We start from the raw sequence: 17,152 nt of genomic DNA, 5'->3' as shown, positions 1-17,152 counted from the left end.
TCAACATTCCAATTGAAAATTAGACCATTTTGGCGAATTCATTGCATTCAAAATTTGCATCCTAGAAAGGAAGCCCAAAAACTCTCAAAAACGACTGGATCCTGGCCTGAAAAGACAAAATTTAAAACCCTAAGGCTTGACCCTAAATCCAGACGACTAACTAACTAACAAAATCCTAAAAACGAAAGCAAAAACGAGCGAAAAACAAGCAAAAAGAGGGGGTCCCCATTTGCGATGGGGCGATGTGTGAAATGGTCACAACAGATATGAAGCTGATTCGTCATCACTCACTACATGATAAGCAGCATCATGTGTGCTTTCATCCATGCACACCTCAACATCTAAGGTACTGCTGCTTTGTACCTCAAAGGATGGCTCAACTGATAAGGTAGAAGTTGCTGGTATGACAGTATCTTCACACACCTCCACTCTCAAAGTAACTGCATGCCCATCCAAAGCACGATCTTGGGATTCCGTATCAACATATGAATCTTCTAATTTGTTTTCAAAGGTCTGATCTGGAAAATCAGACTCACCACGACATGAATTCTCCACATACAATGCATCATTAGTACCCAATTTCTGAGTACTTTCATGTGACAATTCAATAGGATCATTTTGCACATGTGAAAACACTGCTGTCTCATGCTCATGCAAAGTTTCATCATCGCTGTCATGAAAATCAGAAGTAGCCTCTATATTAGAAACTTCTTGAGTCACCTCTTGCAAGGATGATGTAGATAAATCATTACCCAAAGCTGTGCTAGTGTCTTCTTGAATCAAATCAGCATGTCTATCAAATTCATCATATAAATTTCTGCATACTTCATAGGAATTTGAAGATACCAGATCATTTTGATGAAGAGTTGTATCATCCTTATGTGTAGATTCTCTATCCATTTCATGTGTAAACAATTCATGAGCTATAGTGTGATGTTTCTTCCTAGCAAACTCTGTCTTATGGCAAGGACACGGGTACAAATCCATGTAACTCATGAAAGGAAGTTCCTTCTTAATTTTTTGAGGAAGAGTGCTATACTCCTTAAACATGCTAATCACTTCTTCTTCTTTGTTTTGTGGTGTTCGACCTTTGCTGGTAGGAAGTGAATTGAATCTTTTAGGCAACCCAAACTTTGAAAGCGTTTGCTCTAAACGCAACAACTCTCGGCTGAGCTTGTATTGTGATTGTTCAAGTTCTTTCAATGCCTGTTTATCGCTGAACAATGTTGTCATGTAGCCCATTTTCACTACCCAACTGAAAACCAAATCAAAACTGATTTGTACACGGATGATTTTCCCACCAATTGAATGCAACCATCACCCAACAGGTTGGCAGGAAACCGCTCTGATACCAATGTAAAAACCCAACTTGGCTCTCCTCTGCTGACTGTTTCTTTTGAATGCAATAGATTTGAATTCGTTTTGGTTTTTGAATGTTTATAGATTTTTTTGTGTTTTTTTGGTAATAATGAGCAATGAAACAATACTGGAATAAACTCCTATGCTTAAAATAATACTGGAACAATAATATTACTGCTGGAATTAATTTACGAAACTATCAAGGGAATGTTCGTTCTGTTTTATGGCCAATATGCCTGGAAAACAAATTCATTACAATGTAAGATAAAAACCTCATTTTTGCTGTCCCAGTAGTTGAAAAAAATCTGCCAACTGCAAATTTTAAATTTTTTTGAAAAAATTACTGTTCACGCGGTACTGTAGCAATCCGTACGGCGGCACTATTCACGCGGTACTGTTCACGCGGCACTGTAGCAGTCCGTACGGCGGTACTGTAGCGTTTACTGTAGCGCGGGTACTGTAGCAGCAATTGTATTTTGAAATGATTGCTTCAATTCTGATTTTTAATGGCTGCCAAATGAAACTGTAGGTCTGCAATTAATATATATTCGAAAATCTGCATGCCCTAAATGTCTTCCCTTCTTTTTAAAGCCCAAATAGAACTCCAGAATGAAATGCCAAATTCAGTGGATATTTCACCACCTCAAATGGTTGCAACACTGAAGAATTGTCGCTCTCCAATGGCTGACTGAATCAGAAACCCTTGGCTTCTTCTCCCAAGTTCATAACAAACAAATATCAATTTTCTGGATGGATGATATAAAAATGAGCTCTTAAGTCCCTTTTTATTCTTTCTTATGAGAGCTTGAACACTTTCCTGGCCAATGTGGGATAAAAGATTTATTCCCACATTAAATTATTCACTTAACACACTTTATTATATTAAAGTGACTTTATTATTATAAAATTACTTTAGAACTTTATAATAATATTAAAATATTAAATAAATCACTTTACGTCAGTTAAACTTTAATATCTCTTGATGTACTTATCTGATTGCTAAACCGTCTGAGCCAGGAGTCGACTCTCCCTGTTCTCCATGTGATTGGATGCCTGTCTAAAAATAGAAACCCTGAATAGTGACTTACTATAAATAGTAAGTATGTGGAACTGAGTCTAGAAATAGCTGCAAAGGCCCAATCAAGGTCGACACTGCCAATAAGCTCTGCTCAGGTGTCTTTCTATTAATAGGAACCCTGACTCTCCCAAAATAGTAACTTACTATAAATAGTAAGTGTGCCAATCTGAGTCAAAAAACCTGTGCAAAAGCCAAAACCTGAATCCAGCTGAAGAGTAATGTCTCTAATCACCAAATAACTGCCACAAGAGGCCCTCTATCAATAATTGTTAGCCTACGAGGGTCAAATGATAGGCTAACTCTTACAAACTCTGATGCTCGCAAAATGGGGACATTACAGTCCGCCCTCCCTGAAATTGCTTGTCCCCAAGCAATCTCCACTGCAAAGAAACTCCAATCCTCGGGAGGCCCAAAAGGAGAATTGTGAAATGTCCCACACATCCTTAACCGACTCCGGTAGCACCAACATAAACATAGTTGCGCACAATATCCTTGGATCCCAAACCCGGAATGGAAGTCTGCCAAGCCTAATACCCTCTGACTTCCTCTGCGCTACTCTGATGTCAACTTCACCATGCCAGAAGTGGTGAAGCAAACCAATGGGACCCATCCAATACACTGTGCCAAACCTGTCGCCTCCTGGATCCCAAAACAACTGAACCCCACATCCATTCGCCATATAGAGATAAAAATATCTGGAAGCGTCTATAACACAATATCTCTCTACAGCTCTCGGTAAACTCCCATGGATGTGATAACTAACCAAACCATCATGCCCACTGACACCATAGTCATCTTGTAACCATGTACCCATAAGAAAACTTTGTGACATAGAAGTAGCAAACCCTGTTGGATACATATCAGCATGATGTATAACTGACAGCTGTCCCTGCAAGTAATCCCCCATAAACTGCTGAGTCGGGTGCTCGCAACTGCTAATCCCATCTTCTGAAGATGATGAATACCCATCCCACAAAGGATGGCATCTCGGAGCCAATCCACACGGATGCATCATCAAGTCCTCTGTGTGTGGATCAAAAGAAAAATGATGAGCACTCCTCACTGTGTAGTCGCAGTAAAATGCTCCAACCTCTGTCAATGGCTCGTCACTAACAACACCTGAATCGAGCAACTGATCCCTTTGATTCTGAAAAACAAGCTGGCATCCAAAATCAGCTGCATGGGATGAAGTGACAGATTTGCTTCCAGGAGATGGAAACAAATCAACATGGGAGCCATACTCCCAACTAGATGACACTCTGCAAATGCCCTGTGAGGACGGAGTAGCGTTGTGTACTACCACACAACTCTCAAGAGAATCCACCATTGTGACACAAGAGCTACCAGTAAACTGTCCTGCATCAACTGTCATAGTACTGACCTCAGGAGAACTTGATGCAACTAGTGGTTCTCTACTGCTCTCAACCAAGGTACTCATCCCAGCTGAAACTTTCGTACCTATATCTGTGATAGATGTAACCACATCCTCACTAGAACCAGTGGATATAAAATCCTCATCAACTGCCTCTGTATATAACTGTACTATATCTGCAGTTGGTGGAGACTGTGCCAAACTCAACTCCTCGGTAAGCTTCTCAATCTGTAACTGTGACTCTTGAAGAGCCAACTCGGCACTCTGCCATGAGTCCATAGTCACCTCAAGCTCATGAGTGAGCTCATCGACCTGCTCCTCCTTTCCCTTCAATGCATCATAACAAATGCAATCCCACTCGAGAAGAAAATCCCTATCCGCAAGTAGTTTTAGGTAATTTTGTTTCATCATTCCAATTGCTTCTCGAAGTGCATGTATCTCTGCAAGGGAAAAACCACTATCACCATGCTCATCTGTCAAAGGAGTACTCCAACCATAGGTAGCCAACATCTGACGAGCAACATTAAAATGCTCAATGGTTGTGGCAATCATATTGTCATTCACTTTTAGTTGCCCAACCAAATGATGAGGATTCTGTAGCTTATGACCCCCATACAAGTTTTCCGGTTCACAAAATGCACTATGATATGAAGTTGATTCGTCATCACTCACTACATGATAAGCAGCATCATGTGTGCTTTCATCCATGCACACCTCAACATCTAAGGTACTGCTGCTTTGTACCTCAAAGGATGGCTCAACTGATAAGGTAGAAGTTGCTGGTATGACAGTATCTTCACACACCTCCACTCTCAAAGTAACTGCATGCCCATCCAAAGCACGATCTTGGGATTCCGTATCAACATATGAATCTTCTAGTTTGTTTTCAAAGGTCTGATCTGGAAAATCAGACTCACCACGACATGAATTCTCCACATACAATGCATCATTTGTACCCAATTTCTGAGTACTTTCATGTGACAATTCAATAGGATCATTTTGCACATGTGAAAACACTGCTGTCTCATGCTCATGCAAAGTTTCATCATCGCTGTCATGAAAATCAGAAGTAGCCTCTATATTAGAAACTTCTTGAGTCACCTCTTGCAAGGATGATGTAGATAAATCATTACCCAAAGCTGTGCTAGTGTCTTCTTGAATCAAATCAGCATGTCTATCAAATTCATCATATAAATTTCTGCATACTTCATAGGAATTTGAAGATACCAGATCATTTTGATGAAGAGTTGTATCATCCTTATGTGTAGATTCTCTATCCATTTCATGTGTAAACAATTCATGAGCTATAGTGTGATGTTTCTTCCTAGCAAACTCTGTCTTATGGCAAGGACTCGGGTGCAAATCCATGTAACTCATGAAAGGAAGTTCCTTCTTAATTTTTTGAGGAAGAGTGCTATACTCCTTAAACATGCTAATCACTTCTTCTTCTTTGTTTTGTGGTGTTCGACCTTTGCTGGTAGGAAGTGAATTGAATCTTTTAGGCAACCCAAACTTTGAAAGCGTTTGCTCTAAACGCAACAACTCTCGGCTGAGCTTGTATTGTGATTGTTCAAGTTCTTTCAGTGCCTGTTTATCGCTGAACAATGTTGTCATGTAGCCCATTTTCACTACCCAACTGAAAACCAAATCAAAACTGATTTGTACACGGATGATTTTCCCACCAATTGAATGCAACCATCACCCAACAGGTTGGCAGGAAACCGCTCTGATACCAATGTAAGAACCCAACTTGGCTCTCCTCTGCTGACTGTTTCTTTTGAATGCAATAGATTTGAATTCGTTTTGGTTTTTGAATGTTTATAGATTTTTTTGTGTTTTTTTGGTAATAATGAGCAATGAAACAATACTGGAATAAACTCCTATGCTTAAAATAATACTGGAACAATAATATTACTGCTGGAATTAATTTACGAAACTATCAAGGGAATGTTTGTTCTGTTTTATGGCCAATATGCCTGGAAAACAAATTCATTACAATGTAAGATAAAAACCTCATTTTTGCTGTCCCAGTAGTTGAAAAAAATCTGCCAACTGCAAATTTTAAATTTTTTTGAAAAAATTACTGTTCACGCGGTACTGTAGCAATCCGTACGGCGGCACTATTCACGCGGTACTGTTCACGCGGCACTGTAGCAGTCCGTACGGCGGTACTGTAGCGTTTACTGTAGCGCGGGTACTGTAGCAGCAATTGTATTTTGAAATGATTGCTTCAATTCTGATTTTTAATGGCTGCCAAATGAAACTGTAGGTCTGCAATTAATATATATTCGAAAATCTGCATGCCCTAAATGTCTTGCCTTCTTTTTAAAGCCCAAATAGAACTCCAGAATGAAGCTCTCCTGAAATGCCAAATTCAGTGGATATTTCACCACCTCAAATGGTTGCAACACTGAAGAATTGTCGCTCTCCAATGGCTGACTGAATCAGAAACCCTTGGCTTCTTCTCCCAAGTTCATAACAAACAAATATCAATTTTCTGGATGGATGATATAAAAATGAGCTCTTAAGTCCCTTTTTATTCTTTCTTATGAGAGCTTGAACACTTTCCTGGCCAATGTGGGATAAAAGATTTATTCCCACATTAAATTATTCACTTAACACACTTTATTATATTAAAGTGACTTTATTATTATAAAATTACTTTAGAACTTTATAATAATATTAAAATATTAAATAAATCACTTTACGTCACTTAAACTTTAATATCTCTTGATGTACTTATCTGATTGCTAAACCGTCTGAGCCAGGAGTCGACTCTCCCTGTTCTCCATGTGATTGGATGCCTGTCTAAAAATAGAAACCCTGAATAGTGACTTACTATAAATAGTAAGTATGTGGAACTGAGTCTAGAAATAGCTGCAAAGGCCCAATCAAGGTCGACACTGCCAATAAGCTCTGCTCAGGTGTCTTTCTGTTAATAGGAACCCTGACTCTCCCAAAATAGTAACTTACTATAAATAGTAAGTGTGCCAATCTGAGTCAAAAAACCTGTGCAAAGGCCAAAACCTGAATCCAGCTGAAGAGTAATGTCTCTAATCACCAAATAACTGCCACAAGAGGCCCTCTATCAATAATTGTTAGCCTACGAGGGTCAAATGATAGGCTAATTCTTACAAACTCTGATGCTCGCAAAATGGGGACATTACACATACAAGGACAAATATTGGTGAGGTTTGAATATTGCATCTATTTTTCTTTGTGAAAAGGAATCGCAATTCTTAAGGGGCAACAATTCTATTAATCCAAATTACCTGTCCTTGTAAGTTTTCAGGTTCAGATTTGTGGGTTCACTCAAAAAAAAATTGGGGGTTGGATTCGTTTTTGGTTCGTCCATACAAAAACATATAAAAATAAAAAATATATACATATTTAGAGCCCCAAATCAATAATATAAGACCTAGTATACAAATTTGGTATTTCCTTATATTCTTAATGTATAATAATATTTAATAAAGTTAGGGGTTCTTCCCATAATGTGTTGGTTAAGTGGTGTTGTTGTTGTGGCCACTAAGTTTCAAACCCTCGCTAGGCCATTGCGATTGCAAGCTTGTGCCTCGATGGTCCAATGTGCTCGTGGGTTTGAGTCTCAACTTTGATAATTGGGGATAAGGTCCCCTGCTTGTGACCTCACCGATTCATAGCTTCGGGTCAAAAGCCTTTCACATGGGGCCAAAGGGCATGTTCTACCAACGTCATCGGTCATGTTAAAAATTTTACCAAGCACTTAAAATTTTATATATATATATATATATATATATAGTTGAAAAACTCGGGCAAGGCAGAAAACTCAGACAACTTATAAAATTGCTTAAATTTCATTAGAAACATTTTTTTCTTGAAAATTCAATGAGGAGATGCATCCAATGAGTTAATAAATGAGTACATAAAAGAAACAAGATAAATCTAGTTATATTTGATTGATTTAAATGCACATTGGGTACAAAATGGCATCCTCATGTGGAATGTTGATGGCTGATAGTCTGAAACAAAATGAAAATAGCAAATTGTTTTTCGTAAAACTAAAAGTAAATACTACATCAAAACATTTTACATCTTCCTCTTCCCAGCTCTAGTGAAAACTAGGGGAGAGGTAGAACTAGGGGGTCTAGTCCTAGGAGTCCATTGTGGCTCCTCCACCTCCCCAAAATGAGGTTGAGGGTAGCACCCCTCGTAGGGGTCTAAGGTGAAGGAGAGAGAGGTAGAGAGATAGGTCTAGATCTTGGGGGAGAGAGGAGAGAGTAAGATAGAGAGCGGTAGAGAGAGGGGATAGAGGAAGAGTGATAGGGAGAGAGCTAGGTCTGGAATTCATGGCAGATAAAGTGGGTGAGATAGAGAGAGAAAGACAATGCTGATAGGAGCCTACTGATTACTGAAATTTGACTAAGTCAATCAAATTTACAAGGCCTTCTAAAACCTAAAATTTTCAGTATAACTCCTAGAGATCTGAAGCCACTCTCAAACATCTTGTCAATATATACATGAAATATAACTTTAAAGTATATATTTTGATGAAGGAATGAGATTGACTTGAAGAAAAAAAAATTAGATATTTTTTGACGCATTTAGACCTCTCTTTTTTATGCACCCAAGTTTTTGCTGAGTTTTAGGGAAAAACTGCGATTTTTTTCAGGGAAAAACTTGCAGAGCACAAAAACTCGTCAAGTGCTCTGTGAGTCTTGCATCTATGATTATATATATTAAATAAAGTTAAATATAATATATAATATTATAAAATATTAAAAATAATAATTAAATATTAAAGATTAATTTACATAACTATTAATCTTTTTTAAATAATAGTAATATTAATAATTTATTTAAATACATCTCTATTATTAATAATAAATTTTATTAACATAAAAAATATTAATATTTCTGCATTGATATTTAAATATGTAAACAAATTTGAATATATTAATAACTATATGTTTTGAAGGGGTTGGGGCCCTCGCTCGATTGGCTAAAGCATCTTGCTACAGGCAAAAGGTCATGAGGTCGTGAGAACATTGAGGTGGATACTTTAGGGAAGCCACCTTGGTTATTCGAACACTTAGGACATCCCAATAGCTAAAACTAGCCATTGCTAGCAAGTTACATCATAATCGAATCTATAAATATCAAATATTATATAGGTGGCATGTTCATCAATAGTCTAAGTAAAACCTATCACCTACAATCAAAAGATGGAAGCAACGCCAAGAACAAAGAAGTGGGTATTACTTGGAACTTTTGGGGATGTCTTGCTTCTATAGATTTCTTTTGTAACTAGAGTTGCTAGATATTTCCCCTCCCATATTGGATGCCAAATACAAATATTATATTCCTAAATATAACATGGATACCATATCTACAACGTTCCACGGAGTTTCAGGACGGGGAGATGGGGGATGTGGAGGCGGGTTTTGGGGACGAGGATACAAAGGGCCTAAGTTTGGGGACGATGGTGGGGGGGTGGCACAAATACATATAGTAGTTGAAAAATTAGTTATAAAAAGATGTGCAAGGAATAAGTATAAGAACTGTCAATGAAAGATATAGATATTTGCAACCAAGGGATAGGTATTATGTAGATTTTTATGATCATGATTCATCATTGGCCTATTACATGCTTAGGTTTATAGTTTCAAGGAGGTTTGGGGACAAGACCAAAACAAGGTTGAGGGTAGCACCCCGTGTAGGAGTCAAAGGCTGAGAGAGAGATGCAGAGAGACAGGTCTAGATCCGGGGAGAGAGAGATAAGAGAGTGAGATAGAGAGAGGTAAAGAGAGGGGAGAAAGGAAGAGTGATAGGGAAAGAGATAGGTCTAGAGTTCACAAGAGATAAAGCAAGTGAGAAAGTGAGAAAATGCTCATAGGAGCTTGCTAATTAATGAAATTTGACTATCTGAAAATTTATAAATCTTTTAAAACCTAAAATCTGCATTATACGTCCTAGAGATCTAAAACCACCTTCAAACATCCTGCCAATATATACATGAAATATAACTTAAATTATAAGTTTGACTTGTACTTAAATGTTATATTTCACGTATATATTTTGATGAAGAGAATGCGATTGACTTGAAGGAAGGATTCCATTTTCACCATTTTTTTTTTAAATTCTCTTTCTCATGTCCTAGGACAGGAGATTTCCAGCCATCTTCAAGATGCTCAAGGGATGCCAGGGCATCCCCAATACATCCCAGAGATATCTGGATGTCCCAGTGGCAGTGGAGGGACAGCGAGGGGATGCCCCGTCCTTGCATCCCAGAGACATCCCCATCCCAGAAACGCAGGGTTTTTTTTTTTTGGGGGGGGGGGAGGGTTGTGGAACACGTTCCCATGGTTCACTGCATATCTATCCATGGAGGAGCCTATATATGGATTATATACAAAAATGACTAGGTACAACATATAATTCAGTCCCATATGCAATTTAAGGATTATGGAAAAGCATTCTAATTTTGCAAAAACATTAAAAAAAGTTTACACAAACATATATAGATGCACATACATATATAAATCAATACAAACGAAATATATTATAAACCCTTGGGCATGTGATTGCCGCTGTCCTTTCCTGTCATGGTTGTAGTTGGGCTGCTGTTTTTTCATGATTATTCCTCTTAGAAGCGTTGTATTATGGGTTCCAGATCCTGGTAAAATCTGAGCATTTCGGGTCCCTTTAAAACCTGTTGTATGGGGTTTCGGGTCCCCTCAAAACCTGCTTTTGCCTTAATCAAAAACAAAATATATTATAAATATTAGAAATTAAAATATAAAAACATACATATGTGTGTGTTCTATACCCTTAGATGTATAAACAATTGGATGTATTTATATTTTTGTAATTGCCAAATCTAATTGTATTTGCATCATGGATTCTTGAAATTTTTCATACCTGCCAATCGTACTTTGTTTGTATCTAATATTGTATTTATTTCCATGGAACTCTGCTTGTAACCAAAGAGCAAGCCATAACATTTCCATTATTGATTGTGGTAGGGGATCCTTTCATGTTAGTAATCTCTAACTGTGCATTTGAGAGCAATCTAAAACCCTTGTAGAAATGTTAGTGTAGGTGGAAGGACTGAGAATAGTCTTTTTTATCTGTTATAGTTGCATGGATATCAAATCACATTCTAAGTTGTCCATGAAGGTCTCAAGGAAGGAGTAAACCTTGTAATCAGCATTTGGAGATTGAGGCTTGAGGGAGTAGATATCACTCTTGTAGAATTTTCACATTGGTTTCTCTAGTTCAGATTTTGCATTACACTTCATTTTCATGTCATACTTACTCTTTTACCGTTTTATTCTCTTTCATGATGCTGTTTTGTTGAGAAAACTTCATTTCTAGGACAACAATTTTATTAGTCTTTTATAGATTGGAGCATTTTAGATTCATGTTGATAAAGCAAGGAAAGAAATATACACCCTGATTACAGATCAACTATGATACCACTAGTGACTTCAGAGCATTTGCATACACAAGATAAAATAGTTAACAGAAGAAAGAGTACATCATTATCACAAGGGGCCATCTATTAGATTCTACAGTTGTACATATATAAGCAGCAGACATTTTAGTTACCTACATTTTAACACTAGACTGCTAGGATTTAATGTACCTAGTATTAACACTACAAAATTGCAATATTGAGTATCATTATTCCTAAAGCAAAGTAACCCAACACATCATGACATGGCAATTAAAAGGTTTTCCAGTGATTAGAAGCAATAAGGAATCCATTTCAGTTATAATATAATGATGTCATTGATAGCATGTCTATAAGAAAACTTGAGCATCATCTATACTAAAAATGCATATACTCAGAAATTGCAACATAAATGATGATATCTAGAGCACATTTACATCACAATAGATAAAGAGGCTAACCAAAAATCCAAAAAATGGACACGTTATTATACCTTCTGCGCAGTATTCAGATGCACTGATAGCATTCTCCACTCTTGATAAAACTGAAATAATCTTCTGAGGGAAGGTCTGCTTAGCCTAATTGTAGCACACATGAAATATTTCATGTCCAATGAAGAATAACACACAATATCAAATGCAAACAAATCAATTAATGATTCATCTCTAAAAATAATTAATAGAATATGACCAATCAAAAAATAATAATTAATAGAGTAGAACACTAAAATCATAATCTAATAGATGATATTGCAATAAAACCATATTCTAATAAATGTTCTTATGGTTGATAAAGTTTAGTCCATGAAATGAATGCAAATCAACAACTAAACCTCTACAAGAGCCATCACAGATCTACTGTTAATAAACTTTCTATAGTTATCTGTTTTAGGGTCGTATATTATCTTTTTAGTTGAAATATGAACTTCATGATGGAGAACTTAATGATTGCACAGATAAACAAAAAACTGAGCTTCAACCTTATGTTATCAAGGTAAATAACAACAATAATAAGAAAAATCAGGTAAGGGTGAATAAAAATTGAACAAAGTGGAAACATGACTTGTCATGCTCAGAGTAAGAAGTAGCACAGTGGAAATATCTACCAATCTATCAGATCTTCCTTTTCCCAAGTCTATTCACTGAAGAAATAAACACGATGGCCATACCTATCCTTGTGACCAGCATAATTGTCATTCCCAATCTGCCCATATAACAAATGATATTCACCATTGTAGAGAGAATATGACATAAAGAAGATTCTTATTATATAGTTAGATGTATTTTTTCTTGAACTCTGACTACACAATAGTTATCCTAGAAAGGAGGGTTTGAACCATTCAAAGGGACCATTTCTCTCCTTTTTAACATCCAAACCAAACCAAACACAGCAACAATTAATAGAAAAAAACTCCAACACAACATAATAAACAATAGAATGACACCACCCAACATTATGAACAATCACTTCCACGACCTCTAGCCAAATACTACCTCGTACAAGAAGACATCAACCACTTGAAACAATTGGAATACCATCCCCAACTTAACTAGTCATAATGAACAACACACTTCCTTAAATCCTTATAGCAACCTGTTCTCTACTAGAAATGCCAAATTAGCCCAATAATTAATGTCCTTACTTTCTATCATAGAAAAGTCTTGAAGAAAACTACCTTGATTAGCACTAAAATCCATAGTTTTATTTTGGATAAGATAACAATGAGCTAACTGGAAGGAGCTGAATGTTGAGCACCGATATCTAACTTCCTCTGAAATTACATTCAATTTCCAATTCAAGCAATGCCTTTTTATCACCCCATCGACAACAATCTAAGAGTCCCCTTCAGCTTCCACATCACAATAACTTGCCTCATAGATAGCTTTGAGACCTGCAAGTAGTGCTACCCATTTTGCATTATAAGGCAACCTAACAAAAAGCTATGACTGCAATCAGACACACATAGCCTACCCTCGCCTTACCAAGGTTCTCTTTACAAGCCTCATAAAAATTCAAATTCACCAAACCACTCAGCCCTTGGAATCTCAAAGCATTCTACACTTAATATTTAATTGTATCTATATGACCTTAAATGGGAGAAGGGTAGCTTTTAAGAATTTATGAAGAATAAAATATCTCAAAAAGTACTACTTTAAAGCAATTTTATCCTTAGTTGCAAGAAAAGAAGAAATAATAAGATCTATTAATGACTCCTCTTTCTTCAATTCTGACATAACATATTCCTCTAAAGCTATATCTTCAAACAAAATATTGTTTTCAATTAACTATGTTATTTCTTATGTCTTGTCTTTTGTGGTTTCATCAAAGAACATCCAAATGTAGAAAAGTAATCAGTTGATTCATATTTACTGTTGGTGCAGCCAAAGCCTTTTAGCTTAGTAGAAACAATTGGATCATCATCTCGCTCATTGGATTCTGTCTTCCATTATGGACAAATAGGTTTGGTGCTTCGAATTTCTTCCACAGTCATCATCACATAAGTCCCTAGTCTAGCTCTTTCAAATAGAAAATTTTCTCCTGGATCTCCAACTTCTGAACAATGGTTTGAGAAAGGTTAGCATTTTAATTTGTCCTTCCTAGGATAACTTGAACCAGAACATTATGAGAAAATCCTCTCTTTCGATTTGTGGAGGAAGCTTCCTAATCTAAACTACTACTAAAGCCTAAACAATAAACGAGCTCACTATTTATGCACATTATAATTTTATCATCTAGCATTTGAATGGAAACAAAATGCTCAAAAGCAAACTCGACCTATCTTTCTAATGTCAAAAGTTATAGCATAAGACTTTAAAGTTCATTATCTCACCATGTGGATTTCTTGTTATGCAACTAAACAATAATACTATAGACTCATCGAAGCAAAGATCAATAGATTCATATCAACAATAGGATTACTTTAAACAAAAGGAACACTTAACTAATAGTAAAAATGTAATGCAAGATTAACTAACTTATTAGAAGCATACAAAGCAACTTGTAGAACAAAACTAGGTGCTACTCAAAGTTAAACACAGATCCTTTTATTAGTAATCAAATTCTCACAATAGAACACATTGATTCAACTTCAAGGTTTGAATGGAAAGTTTTGCAACATAATCCTACCACCAACTCTCATCACAAATTATGTTCTCAAAGCACTTATTTATAAATTCTCAAGAATAAACTTTTACGGATAAAATAATTGTATAACATTGGAAAAAGACAATAAAACATATTTTAGAGAAAACTAATTCTAAAACAAACACTTAAAATAAAAACCTAATAATAGGTTCACAACTATCTCTCAAAAATGTCAACAATTGTCACTTCAATTATTTTCAAAAATCTAAAATAACCATGGCTTGCAAATTTGGCTGGATCTTGGAAAACTATTACTTGGAGCCAATGAAACTTCTTGAAAACTCATGGCTTAATTGTGACTTGTAAATATGTTTGGATCTTCTAAACTTGTTGAAAGCTTTTCCTCTACCAATCCTAAAATTGTTGAAAGCGTTTTGACCTCAACAAAAACTTGATTGAATCTTCCACTTGGGCACCATGATGAACATCTTGGCATTTCAAGAAAGCACCAGCACATGATTAAGTCATAGGGTTTGTGCAAAGTTGTAACACAACCATCCCTTGTCGCCATTAATCCTATAATCCAGCTAGATACTCAACCAATTTATTTCCTTGATGCAATGAAAACCTTTAACCATCATGACTTCAGACCTTGTAAAATTGTCTTCAAACTATCGCATCAAGTGTAGTGCTTTTAATCCTTGATTGATATACTCCTTTCGAGAAAAGGGAAAAGAACCTTGCTTTATCTGTGGGCGCTGAAATCAAGAAACCCTTGTCCATGGGTGGCTTTTGGATGCTTTGGGCTGCTCTTCCCTTTTCTCCATGATTGGAAATATAACCAAGATCTCTGTTGCTAAAGGCATTCAAACCAGGCTTGCAAAACTCGGCGAGCCATTAAAAAACTCGCGAGTAATCGCGATCCATAATGGCGCGCGAGTTAATCGCGGAAATACTCGGCGCGATTTTTTCATATAGTCGCCGCGATTTTTTTGACAAATACTCGCCGTTAATCGCCAAAACCCACCCGAAAACGCAGCACAAAACGCGAGAAAAATGCGACTTAAGTCGCAGGCAAAAAAAAAACCTAAGTCTTTATTCCATTTCGCGCGACTCCGGAAGGCAAAAAACGCCACGCGATTTCCAGTAGGGTTTGCATTTGCACACACGACCAGGTTTTTACTTGTTTATTCGTGATCTTTTTGTATTGTTTTATTTCGAATTCACAGTCATTTTAAATTTTAATCGAATGACTGTGTAATACACAGTCATTTGAAATGACTGTGTATTACACAGTCAAAATGACTGTGTATTGTTTGCATTTGCACGCGCGACCAGGTATCTTTTTGTATTGTTTTATTTCGAATTCACAGTCATTTTAAATTTTAATCGAATGACTGTGTAATACACAGTCATTTGAAATGACTGTGTATTACACATTCATCATTACAAAGTCACAGTCATTTGAAAATGACTGTGTATTACACAGTCACAGTCATTTCAAATGACTGTGTAATACACAATCATTAGTAATTACAGTCATTTGAAATGACTGTGTATTACACAGTCACAGTCATTTCAATTTTCAAATGACTGTGTATTACACAGTCATCATTACACAGTCACAGTCATTTCAATTTTCAAATGACTGTGTACTACACAGTCATTTCAAATTTTCAAATGACTATGTATTACACAATCATCATTACACAGTCACAGTCATTTCAATTTTCAAATGACTGTGTAATACACAGTCATTTCAAATTTTCAAATGACTGTGTATTACACAGTCATCATTACACAATCATAGTCATTTCAAATGACTGTGTATTACACAGTCATCACTCATCATTACACAGTCACAGTCATTTCAAATGACTGTGTAATACACAGTCATTTTCAAATGACTGTGTAATACACAGTCATTAGTCATTTGAAATGACTGTGTAATACACAGTCATTACAGTCATTTCAAATTTTCCAATGACTAATGACTGTGTAATACACAGTCATTTTCAAATGACTGATGACTGTGTAATACACGGTCATTTGAAATGACTGTGTAATACATAGTCATTTTCAAATGACTGATGACTGTGTAATACATTAATCATTAATGTACATTGTAATTAATGACTGTGTATTACACAGTCAATTGTGAAATGACTGTGTAATACATACTCATAGTCATTTGAAATGACTGTCAACTGTGTAATGTCAACGTGTATTAAAGTATTTCATTTAAATTTAAATTTGAAGTTAAAAACTTAAAAAAATACACAACCAATTAAAAATTTTAATTTTAGATAGTCATCTATTAATAGATGACTGTAAATAAAATACAGTTATACAGTCATTGTAATTTTTGGATGTTCGTGATTTTTTTTGGTAACAATGTTATTTATCTCTAAATGTTGTCTCTCTTTTGCTAGGTTCTTTTCCACATCTTTTTGAAAGAAAATGGATTCAGCTTCTACAGTTAAAGTTGGTGGCAAAAAGAGAGACCCTTGTTGGAAACATGGGAGACCAGGTCCAAAACGAGGAGATGTTTCTTGCAACCATTGCAAAAAAATTGTAAAAGGTGGCATAATAGGTTCAAATATCACCTTGCAAAAATTCAATGCCGAGATACCACAAGCTGTACGGAATGTACTGAAGAGGCTACGAGAGATGCAATAGCAACGCTTGAAGCATATGATCAAAGGAAGGCAACAAAAAAGAGAACAGCAGAGGCAATGGCAGCCCCAAGGGCAGATTTGAGTTCCATAGGGTCACATACAGATGTGGCGACATCTGGTTCTTCCCTTGGGCCACGGATACGAGC

At 36.3% G+C, this 17,152-nt stretch overlaps 1 protein-coding gene across 1 annotated transcript in view; it reads right to left on the bottom strand.

Moving 5' to 3' along the window:
* The window catches only part of LOC131038844 (uncharacterized), a 210,206-nt gene that overhangs the window by 75,418 nt on the left and 117,636 nt on the right, over positions 1-17,152 (bottom strand). The window contains exon 4 of the mRNA XM_059211237.1: positions 11,738-11,822. Coding sequence (XP_059067220.1) covers positions 11,818-11,822 — 5 coding nt within the window. The 3' untranslated portion in view covers positions 11,738-11,817. The remainder of the gene's footprint in view (positions 1-11,737; positions 11,823-17,152) is intronic.

The sequence above is a fragment of the Cryptomeria japonica genome, chromosome 9 (assembly GCF_030272615.1).
Source record: "Cryptomeria japonica chromosome 9, Sugi_1.0, whole genome shotgun sequence".
Lineage (NCBI taxonomy): Eukaryota > Viridiplantae > Streptophyta > Pinopsida > Cupressales > Cupressaceae > Cryptomeria > Cryptomeria japonica.
The sequence above is the reverse complement of the archived record's forward strand: the minus strand, read 5'-3'. Positions and strand labels throughout refer to the sequence as shown.